Source organism: Epinephelus moara, chromosome 20, assembly GCF_006386435.1.
Source record: "Epinephelus moara isolate mb chromosome 20, YSFRI_EMoa_1.0, whole genome shotgun sequence".
Lineage (NCBI taxonomy): Eukaryota > Metazoa > Chordata > Actinopteri > Perciformes > Serranidae > Epinephelus > Epinephelus moara.
Genome location: NC_065525.1, coordinates 3,879,565 through 3,891,872, shown reverse-complemented (window position 1 = coordinate 3,891,872; position 12,308 = coordinate 3,879,565). Strand labels below are relative to the sequence as shown.

Below are 12,308 nucleotides of genomic sequence, written 5' to 3'. Positions count from 1 at the left end.
CTGGTGGATTGATAGTAAGAGCTGGAGCGGATCACTGGAATGGACTGCTTGACTCGCGGAGCGCTGGGCTGGCCGGAAAACCTGGAGCGGATTCCGTGAAAAACTGGATCGGAGTTCTTGGATCGGCATTTTTCCATGCAGTCCGATCCGATGCCGATGCCCGTTTTTTGCTAGTATCGGCGGCCGATACCGATCCGAATATCGGATCGGGACATCCCTAATGACTGCAGTGGGCAAAACAGGAAACTCACTGTAACAATGATGTGATAGAACAAAATACTTGGAAGGAACAGTGTCGGGAATTCTGGTTTTTAATGAAAATGTCCTGACAGATTTGATGGATTTCAGGAATCACCCTGAAGTAGGGATCGGATCGGTATCGGCCGCCGATATTAGCAAAAAACGTACATCGGCATCGGATCGGACTGCATGGAAAAATGTCGATCCAAGAACTCTGATCCAGTTTTTCATGGAATCCAATCCAGGTTTTCCGGCCAGCCCAGCGTGCCGCGATTCAAGCAGTCCATTCCAGTGATCCGCTCCAGCACTTACTATCAATCCACCAGGCCAGCATGCAGACTCACAGGAAACAGCAGCACCAGGCTGGCACTGACATTAAAAAAATAACTGAAAAGGAAAGGCTGCATTGTTTGTTAAATGTCAACAATGTCTTGTGGTGTTAATCTATTTTTAATTTATTAGGGGGCCAAAGCAATGTTAGACATTTTAAAGATTTCTTGTGTTGATTTATTTTCTATTTATTAAGGGGCCAAAGCAGCCAAAGCAAACCAGCTATATTTTTTATTTAATGTTAATGTTCAAGTTTAAAGTTTGTTTATTTAACCCTGTTAACAATAAACAGGTCAATTTCTCATACCAACTGTTGTGGATCATTCTAACTAACCTGATTAAGTAGTTGTTCTTGTTAGAATAATATCGCTTGATCAAACCTTTTCTAACATGACTGACAACAAAATAAGTGAATATGTATAATTGGATCGGATTGGTATCGGTATCGGCCAAAACTCAAGGCTGTAATATTGGTATCGGATCGGAAGTGAAAAAGCTGAAACGGGACATCCCTACCCTAAAGACATCTGTGAGTAAGAGCTTTCCAGTCTCACATCTCACTTAACACAGAGCATGAATTACTTTTAGACCCTGACACCATGTTGGGAGATTTAAATAATCAGTGAAGTTGCTGATGTTCTGTCCATTACACCCAAGTGGATAGTATTAGTACGAATCTTTCGCATCCATCCATCCATCCATCCATCCATCCATCCATTTTCAACCACTGATCCAAGGCCAGGTCCCTGGGGCAGCAGGCTGAGCAAAGTACTCTAGACGTCCCTCTCCCCAGCAGCACTTTACAGTTCCTCCTTGGGGATCCTGAGGTGTTCCCTGGCCAGACAAGACATATAATCCTTCCCTCTAATGGGATGTGCCCAGGAGGCATCCTGATCAGACGCGTGAACCACCTCAGCTGGCCCCATTCGACGCTAAGGAGCAGCAGCTATACTCTCCATTCTATCCTCACTCCTGAACAAAACCCTGAGATACTTGAACTCCTTTGCTTGGGCCAGTAACTCACTCCCAACCCAGAGGGGGCAACCCACCGGTTTCCAGCAGAGAACCATGGCCTCACACTTGGAGGTGCTGACTCTTATCCTGACCATTTTTCCATGCAAACCACCCCAGAGCATCTTTCTCAGTCACATTTAAAATTGTATTTTGATGTACATATCAATCTGCAGTAGATGGAAAAAAAAGACTTTTGAGTATATGTTGTTAGGAGCAGATTTTAACACAAATGCAATTTTAATCCAAAATGAGCACCAACATTGTACTTCACCTCCCAGTCAGCATAAATACAGTCTCAGCTGCGCCTCTCCTCAGCACAAACATGTCCATTTAGAGCCAGTTACGAGATTAAAAAAAGTAGCTTAGTGCCTGGGTAAAAATGCCAAAAAAAACTGTGTTTGGTCAAGTGTTGGTTTTCCACCACCAGGTAAACAGAGCCTGCTCAGAGGCAGAGCGGGTTGTTCACCAATCGGAAGATCAGAGGTTTGATCCACGGTTCCTCCAGCCCGCATGTTGAAGAATCCTTGGGCAAGATACTGGACCCCAGATTGCTTGATGGCTGTTCCATCCGTGTGAGAGCGTGTGAATGGTTACTGAGTAGCAGGTGGCACCTTGTATGGTAGCCTTGGCCACCAGTGTATGAATGTGTGTGTGAATGAGTGAATGTGACTCAGTAGTGTAAAAAGCGCCAGCTCCAACTCTTCTGCAGCTGTTGGGAAAAGGAAATGAGTCAATTATTACATCAAGAAGGAACAATCAATTGCTGGATTATCAATAAAGAATTAAAGACCAATAGAAAATGTATTTTTGTCTCTCCAGGTATAAGGACTACAGAGAACCTCCTTGGTCAAACACTCCATATGAGATCTCAAAGGAATTCTGGGCGGTGCTTGCTGTCCGACTGGCATTTGTCATTGTTTTCCAGGTAAAGTGAAACATGAAGGAAACAGATGACTGTTCTAATGAATTTATCATAAATTGTACTGAATTATAACAGATCTCATTGAATATTAAATTTGATAAGAAAATATGTACTGTTGGGCGGCACGGTGGTGTGGTGGTTAGCACTGTCGCCTCACAGCAAGAGGGTTGCCGGTTCAATCCCGGGTGTGGGAGCCCTTCTGTGCGGAGTTTGCATGTTCTCCCCGTGTCAGCGTGGGTTCTCTCCGGGCACTCCGGCTTCCTCCCACAGTCCAAAGACATGCAGATTGGGGACGAGGTTAATTGATAACTCTAAATGGTCCGTAGGTGTGAATGTGAGCATGAATGGTTGTGTGCCTCTATATGTCAGCCCTGCGATAGTCTGGCAACCTGTCCAGGGTGTACCCTGCCTCTCGCCCGATGTCAGCTGGGATAGGCTCCAGCCCCCCCGCGACCCTCAAGAGGATGAAGCGGTTAGAAGATGAATGAATGAATATGTACTGTTATGCCGAGGCATTTAGTAACTATTTTTGAATGAACAGTGCTGACCTAGTGCAGTTAATTCAGAGTCCGGTCAGAGCAGTTCAGACAGAAATCAGCTAATTTCAATGAAATGGCCACAAACAGCAGATTGGCTTGCATGGGTGAACCAAATCCACATGAAGCTCTCCATGAAGCTTTCAACTTTGCTGATGTTGGACATCCAAATACGCACTATTTTCCTAAACTTTATACCATGGTAAAGTGAATACTTGATTGGCTGCAAGATGTCTGTTGAAACTGGTTATGGATAAATAGTTCCAGTGAAACTGTCTGTTCACCATTCTAAATTAATGCACTTGCTATATAATAGTATTAAAATAAATCTAATATGAGTAAGGGAGGCAGTCAAAGCCTCTGTTTACAATTAATTTCCATCATGTTGTCCATCAGTGCTTCATCCTCTGAACACTACAGGGTGGAGACTGTAACACACCCTGCAGGTACTACACTGCCCCTCTGAACTTGAGCAATCATTTCACATCCCATCCACTATTTCACTCACTGCCTCAGGCTGCAGCCAACAGTAACATTACACATGGAGTATTGTTTGTTTGTGAAAATTTTGATATTGATCTGGGGACAATGACAGGGTTGGATAGCTAGCTAGTCTTGTTGTTAAAAATAATGTCACATTATATACTGTTTGTCAACAGTATGCAATGTTATTGACTTTAAATCTTGCTAACATAATGTTCGCTTTCTGGCTAATAGCTTGGCCAAAGGGTTCCATGAACTTGGCAGACTAGAATATCTCCTGTTGCTAGATCGTATCTAAGGTTCGTCCTATTTACTGGAGTAGTGAATAACGTTGCCATTGCATAAGAACCTTACAGGGCAGCAGCGATTGTTCCAGGTATTAGGTAAACCTTCAGGAGTTACCAAGGAAACTGAGTGAAAAACTTGCCTGTGAAAAACTTAAGATTTTGACTGCAAAAAGCATAAAAATAGAAATTCATTATTTCTTTGGTAAGTGACCATGGTATAAGCAGGATAATGTCCTTCAAGGTTGAGTAATCCTAAAATGTATTTCTGTGTCCATTCTCACTGAGGGCGAATATCTGCGCGGATTATACAATATAAATATAAAAGTTGATATGGAAGTTTGCACACCGGGGCGAAACTTTCGTGCGGTGAAAAAAGTTTCCGCCTAGACTCTGACCCTCCAGCGGAATTCGCCGGCGGAACTACACAGCTGGGCCAATGAAATTGTTTGTATATAGTCGCGCAGACCCGGGAGAGTCTGAAATCCAGTCAGGACAGTTTGGGAGAAAGATTGATAAACCTCGTTTCACAGCACCCCGTTAAAATTAAAGGACAAGGACAAGGTCTGGCAGTCCATTGTCCAGCTTGGTGGCAACGGTGAGTGATAAGTGCTAAAGAAAGTTGATGTTGACGCTTGTTAAACGTTAGCTTGCTAGCTCGCTGCTGCTGCTACTCTCGTCGATATTCACCCACACCCATTCACGCAGCGCGGACTTGGAACACAACAACGCAAAATTCCGTACCGCGCCTGTGTGTATGGTTTGACCGCTGCGCAAATATTCCGCAAATCCGTCCTGCATTTCCGCATCGCGGCAGTGAGAATGAACCACACTCGTATGACTGAACTGCACTGAGCAAAACAAATATACAAATGAAAAAAACAACTGTCAGCAGCATCTGTCGCGAGGGCACATCGTGTGCTGATCATGTGTATCATTTAAGCGCTATGATTGGCCATTGGCGAGGCATCCACGGCTTTAATAGAGCCGCGCAAAGACGCTGCTGAAACAATCTGATGACTGATGACTGAAATAACTGATTCTGAGCACAGAGTACAAGTGTTGAGATCATCTGAGGTAAAAACATTAGCTTTTTCGTTGGTTGGCTCTTGTTTAAGATATAGAAGTTTTTCTTGTTAAATACATTACCATGCTGTTCAAAGTAAAAGAAAGATCCAACGTTTCCTGTATCATGATAAATGTCAAGGTAAATGTCGCCCCCTTGTGGCACTTTAATTTTCCAATTTTCCCCTGCCAATATTGGAGGCCTGTAGGCCTATTTGCTAATTGAATCCAGAGGAAATCTTGGCCGGTATGACCTCATTAGGCAGACTGGGGATGTTTATTTCAGTATTGAGGAGAGGACATTGTACATTTGAGGACACAATTTACATCTTAACCTCTGTTTCTTATTGAGTAGGCCCCTTAGATGTCTTAGAAAAGAAGTTTTTCTTGTCAGCACTGCTTCCTTAGTATCTGTAGGTCTGATGCTGAAGTTGACTATAAATGTACCCTTTAAAGCTGATATTTCAAAAAAAATTCTTCCTGGGGGAGCATGCCCCCAGACCCCCTTGGGGGGTTCGTATCCTTCTCTCTTTTTTCACCATTTTCTGTTTGCATCCCTGAGGAAGCACAAGTGCTTGTGAATCAGTTTCACCTGCTTTGGTGCAAATCAAAATGCAGCGAGGGGCCTGAGGACAGAGTGATGTTGTATGCTGTAAAGCCCTTTGTGGCAAATTGTGGTTTGTGATATTGGGCTTTAAAAATAAAATTGATTGATTGATTGATTGATTGATTGATTGATTGATTGAACAGGTGCAATGGAGAGGCAAAAGCAAGACAACCCCCCAAAAGGGAATGGTTTTACATGTGGTGGCCACAGACAGTTGCTCTCTCCTTATCCTTCCTGACTAATTCTTCTCTAGTTTTGTGTTCTGCTAGTGTCCTTGTCACTACTGGTAGCATGAGGTGGTACTTGCAGCCTACTCAGGTTGCATAGGTAGTCGAGCTCCTCCAGGATGGCACATCGATACGTGTGGTCATACAATTACATCAGTAACTGAATACGTGGATTAGTGATCAGTTTCCACCACTCATCATAGCAAAGTGAAGAGCTCTGCTGCCATTTCTTCACTCCAAGCGTAGTTAGGGACACTGTGGATAAATTAAGCATGTAAAGGATTTGACAAGTTTTATCCTCACTGTAGGAACAGCCTTCTGAACTCTCCCAAAACCTAGATTGTTTAAGTAAATGGTCAGGGGTGAGATAGGCCGCTCTGAGGGTCAAATATTTACAACTCTGCCCCTGGCCTCACCTCATTCTGAAGGAACTCCTTCACCGTCATCCTGGCATCAAGAGTGGTAAAGGTGTCAATTGGAAACCCTCCAGATCCCAAGTTTCTGATTAACATCCTGAAAAAAATCCAGCGTTTGACAACTGCCAGACCCGGGGTCATTAACTATGCTTTTAAGTTCAACACATCCTCTCCCCTTTTTGTCACATCCATGGGAGCTACCCCAGCTCCATCTGACTCTCACCCGGGTGAAGATGAGATAAGAAAAACAGATGTGTGAGTCGTAAATTCAGTATGCATTCCTGAGCAGAGACTAAGTTTCCCTTGTAACCAACTTGAAATGTCTCTTGAAAGTAAACTATACATTTCATCCATGTTCTAACATTGTTACTGTGCATAATCCCTGTTTGTTAGTTGAATGATTTTTTTCCCCACTCTTGTAGGTCGTAGTATGAGTGAGTTATAAGTTCATGTGTTTAATCCCTCATTTAACATGGAGTCATACTGCCATCTTGTGACCATAGTTAAGAAGGGTTCCCGTAAGAAATCCCATATTATATTTCTAGTTAAAATATAGTTGGATTGATTAATCAACTTGTCTTTATTAATATGTGCTTTCTCATTTAGTTGATACAATTGCAGACTAGTTTGTAGTGTTTGTTCACAAAACATTTATACTTGTGTTCCGCTGATATATGCGGTATAATAATCATATTAAATCTAATTTGATGTTAAGAGCTGATTTTGACCATAATGGGAAGAGTATGTGTCTATCACGTGTAACATGCTAAAGTATATAATCTCACAAAATAACGTTTCATTAAAGTTCATTAAGTTTCCTCCGAAATAAAGTAATGTCTAAACTAAGAGACCTGCCTTGCCTCAAACACGCCCACTCAACCTGGTCGGATAAAACTATTGAGGTCGGCGCATCTCCGTGCTTACTTTTCCTTCCTGTTACTTTCTGTACTCTTTACTTTGTGCCTTTACTTTATTTTACTTTTTCTTTCTTTTGCCGTCCCCCCTTTAGTTATACTCTTTATGCCTGAACCTGTTAGCTTTGAAACTTGGTTCCTGCATAACCCTTTCTTTTCTTACGACTGAAATTACTTTACTGTTTTAAGTTTTGCTCGACACGTCCAGGATTGTTTTGTCTGTCCTGAGGTTTCTTTCTTTTTGTATGTGCCTTCAGTATCATTATACCTGAAGCGACAAAGTCAGCCGATTGCAACATTTTTTCTACGCGTTGATAATAACTTTGATAATAATATCGAATGGCCGACGAGATTGTTTCTGACTTTATTATAAGAGAGTAGCCAAAGCTAAATAGATGAGCTACTGTTCAACCTGCAGCTCCATCAAAGATTCATCAGATCCAGCGGCTGCCAGACACGTGCCAAAGTGTCCGCAAAGCAGGGGTTCTTTTGCCAAACTAAGAGAACTTACATTTGCGGGCCAACTGAAGGACATCGCAGTCAGGCTCAACCGCTCCTCCACCACTGGATTCCAGCCGGTTTCATTCTGCTGGGAAGTCTGGGAGCCGCAAAGTGACAGTCCGGGGTCCTCGGAGAAATGTCAGCCGGAGCAACTCTGCTCAAAGTAGGCCAAATCCACCGCACCTGATGCAGCCGCTGTGTTGTGATAAGAGTTGATGTCGAACAGGAGACTTAGTTATTCTGATCTAAATTTAGATGTTATTAGTTAAATGGTTTTGCGCATCCCTGCATCCCCAATTTATCTATAGTCACATACTCTCTCTCACTATCGCCAAACTAAATAACTGACAAAAGTGTTACCTCTTGTCTTAATCCATTTATACATACTGTTTATTTTGTGTTATTTAATATTATCTTCATTTACTATTCATTTACTCAGTTGTTAAACATTTAGCCCTAAATAAATCTTCATTTATCGCCAAGTCGTTGTCTGTGGATATTTCTTTGGAGCAGGAACTAAGATCACTGTATAGAGAATTCATAACCCAGATATTGAGATTGATCCATTATTGGTAAGTGTACTGACGAATTAATAATTGGTTTCCGGAGTTACTAATTTGATTAGTTGCTTCCGTCCATAGGAGGGTGGTGCCCCTAAATTTATTACGAGTGCAAACATTTTCTTAAGGTATTGCTCCTACATCACCATCCACACATTTGAGAAGTAGCATGTAGTTAGTACGTCGATATGGACACAGTGCCGTGACAAAATATTTGCCCCTTCCCAATTTCTTCTTCTTCTTTTTTTTTTTTTTTTACAGTTTTTTTTTTATTTGTAACACTTTGCAGTTTCAGATCTTTAAATGAAATGAAAGAATAAGAAAACCTGAGTATAAACAAAACACAGTTTTTAAATGATCATTTACTTTATTATCATAATGACAAAGAGAAAACAGGATTTTAGATTTTTCTGCACATGTATTAGGAAGAAGAAAAAACAGAAATATCAAATTTATTGTAAAGCCGAACGGAATAATGCGGAATAATGTGTCAGTGATAGGTTTGCATGGGCTTGGCCCTCTACGGCTCATCCATAATGCCAGCACTGCTGTAGTACTTTCAGTTTTGGTTGTTGGTCGTTTCCGTTTTGGTCTAATCTTTCCTGTAATTTTAACATAGCTCACTTTTATAATTAATTACAGAAAAAAAAATGACATGATTCTCTTCCATTTCTCTCTACCAGAATGTTGTAATGCTGATGAGCGACATTGTAGACTGGATGATTCCAGACATCCCTAAAGACATCAGCATCCAGATCCACAATGAGAAGATTCTGTTAGTAGACCTCTTCATGAAAGAGGAGCAGAACAAGATCCACAGTCTTGAGAGCAGGGCCTCCACAGGCGGTAAGGAGAACTGCAGCCAGAGCAACAACAACAACAACAACAACAACAACAACAGCACAATGGCTCACCCACGCTCAGGACTGCACAGCAACAGCACTCAAAGCCTCTAATGCCAGTAACAATGAATTCTTAGTTCAGTGGAGTAGTTCTTCGTTAGCAACTCTTGGTTAGCAAGTCTTGCTAGCTGCCTACTCGCTCAGGCCAACCTTAACTATGTGTTTTTGTCCTTGTTCAGAACATTCCAACAGTTGGGAGAGCAGCTGGCTGATGAGGTGCGAGTAAGTGCGTGCTCAGATTTGTGAAAGAGTACAGGAATCTGTAACTGTGTTTTAAGTTTTGCATGTGTACCAATATTGTGAATGTGTACACAAAGCTGTAAATTCACACACAGATTTGAGAATATGTACAACAATAATCCGTGCTCATATTTGTAAAGAGTACACAAGTCTTTCAAATGTGCATAAAATGTACATGTATAAAAAAAATCAGTGTAAATGGCTTTTTTATTAATGTGCTAAAAATCCAAGTAGGGTAGCTTATTTACTAAGCCTGTCATGAATTACGGTCACCAGAATTACTAAATTAAGCGGGGCATTTACGAAGACTACAGATCCCTATTTCAGAAATCAGGATTAGTAAAAACTGAGTATGTTGAGCCTGAGATGAGGGTAACACTGAGTTTGCGGTTTCACAAAGCCAGTTCAGCATAACCCTGAGTCAGTTACTATGGCAATATACTCCATGAAGCAAACCTGCTGGCTGACAGGTTTGCAAGCCTGTGGCTGATTGCCCGCTGAGCATGTAGCAGGACGACGAGACATGGCGTGTCCTTTGGTGAATTAAGTCATGGACGTTGAGGCACAGTTTATTCAGAGGCTGTTGCATGAGGAGATGGTGATTAGACCCCGTTTGGATGTCTTATTGTTCCCGGAGGAGTGTCCATATGAAATAAACTATGTCACCACACACTCTATCATTTATCTAACAATCTTTTCCACCCAGATATATCAAATATTACACATCCTGGATTTGCTTTATCATCACAGCAAATTTTACCATAGCCCTTTGGTTCTTCGGCAACGGCAGTTTTCCTTATAACATCAGAGATACTGAACACATCAGCAAGACAACAGTTTGTCGGGCCATAAGAAAAGTGACTCTGGCTCTGAAAAGACTTTTGCCCGTTTTTGTTGTTTTCCCTGGGCATAAATCAGAAAGGATCCTCAGAGGAATTCCACAGAATTGCAGGGTTGTCAGTGTAAATAATAACTTAATCAATGTGGATACACTATGCAATGATTTATGAATACTTTTCATGAATTTTAAATACTTCACAGTGTAATTGGCCACATTTATGGGACTTACATCCCCATATATATGAACATTGTTAAAATATAAAAATGTTAATATATTTTCTGTATATTAGACAGATTAAGGCATCACATTACATATTGTCATATAACATTACCTATTAACATGCTCTGCAGTCTCTTCCTATGCTACCTCACGCTGTTTAGCTGCAGCTGCTAAACTGGGGTGAAATAAGTGGCTCAGCTTTTAACTCCACTTTCTGCCATTGAAAATCATGTCATCTGCACTCCATTGATGATGGCTTGTGGTGCTCACTGTGAACACGCTTCCCTCAGGCTAAACATACTCTGAGTTGATTGAACTAATTCTGATCAGCTGTTCTGGAGCTGAAAACTCAAGAGTTTTCTAGCTCAGGCTCAACCAACTCAGAGACCAGGATAAGGCCTGAGTTTGTTGAGCCTGCTTTCAGATGTATATGAGCCCAGCTACACTTCATCTGATTTGCACAAAGTGCCAAGAAATAAATGCAGAGAATTTTTGTTGTTGTTTTTGACACATTTGGAACTGCAAGTGTGTATTCATCTAGCAGGAGGCAACTGGAAATAGAAAGGTGACAGGTTTGTAGCATTGGCGCTCTTATGTGTTGTGTGCTCACTGTTTGGACCTGCTTCTCATCTCTCATCCTCTGTGTGACCAATAAAGGTACTGCAGATTTTAAATCTGATTTTCCCAGACATTAATTTTTGGACACAGTGACCTCTGCTGCCGAGGTCAGTCTGTGGTGATAAATCAGGTGCATTCACTTTTCACATATGGTTTACATTTCCTGGGAGCTCAGTTATCCACAGAGGTCTCTTCTTCTCTAAAACAAACAGACCAGGTGATTAAAACTGGCAAAAACACTGAATAACGCGGTTTCATGTTACAAATCAGTTACTCTTTGGCATGTTGAAGATGGGCCACTAGCCCAGCACCTGCTAATGTGTACTCACCTCTTTTCTCTTATAATGTAAGCTCCAGATGTTCAGGAGGTTTTTACCAGGAACTGACTGATCTGCAGAGGTCCTCTCCAAAACAAATGGACCACTTAAACACTGAATAAAGCAGTTTCACATTGCAAAACTGTGTTTTCTGACTCGTAGAGAGGTTACTAACTATGGTGGCCAATGAGGTGCGCGCGGCGCACCTGGATGACATCATCCAGGTCAGAGGTTAGTAGGTCAGTATAAATGACTCGGATGATGATGACAAGCAACTCTAACGATTCATAAAAACATATTGGTTATTAGTTATATTAGGTATATTAGTTTCAATCAATCAATCAATCAATCAATCAATCAATTTTATTTATAAAGCCCAATATCACAAATCACAATTTGCCTCACAGGGCTTTACAGCATACAGGGGCGGTAGAAACCTCAGGAAGAGCAACTGAGGAGGGATCCCTCTTCCAGGACAGACAGACGTGCAATAGATGTCGTACAGAACAGATCAAAATGATAAATTAACAGGAATCCGTATGACACAATGAGACAGAAAGAGAGAGAGAGAGAGATGCAGGACAGATGGTAATGACAGTAGCTTACAACAACATTAATGAAAGTAATATTATCGTTATAGTTCTGGCTACTGTGGTACAATATGTTGAAAGTATATATTAATATCTGGCAGTATACATGTGTGACAATAATCATATGTGTATAATAACAGTAGAGGTATGACTAATGACTAATGATGGCAGCCGCAGCAGCAGGAGGCATCTGGCAGGACCACGGCAGCAGCACAACCACACACGTCACGCTATCCAGGCACCGCTGCGATATGAGTTAATCTGAGAGACAGTGGAGCACAAAGGCTCCGGAGAAGAAGCCGAGTTAGTGACATCCAGAATGGCTGAGAGAAGGAGAGAAGGTGCCCGGTGTATTATAGGGGGGTCCTCCGGCAGACTAGGCCTAAGTCAGCCTAACTAGGGGCTGGTACAGGGCAAGCCTGAGCCGGCCCTAACTATAAGCTTTATCAAAGAGGAAAGTCTTAAGTCTAGTCTTAAATGTG

The 12,308-nt window shown here is 41.8% G+C and overlaps 1 protein-coding gene across 1 annotated transcript in view; it reads left to right on the top strand.

The window, feature by feature from the left end:
* Nucleotides 1-10,858, top strand: part of LOC126407378 (anoctamin-1-like) — a 131,031-nt gene extending 120,173 nt beyond the window's left edge. Inside the window, exons 23-24 of the mRNA XM_050072213.1 lie at nucleotides 2,404-2,509; nucleotides 8,783-10,858. Of these exons, the coding sequence (XP_049928170.1) occupies nucleotides 2,404-2,509; nucleotides 8,783-9,055 (379 nt within the window). The 3' untranslated portion in view covers nucleotides 9,056-10,858. The remainder of the gene's footprint in view (nucleotides 1-2,403; nucleotides 2,510-8,782) is intronic.
* Nucleotides 10,859-12,308: the final 1,450 nt, after the last annotated feature.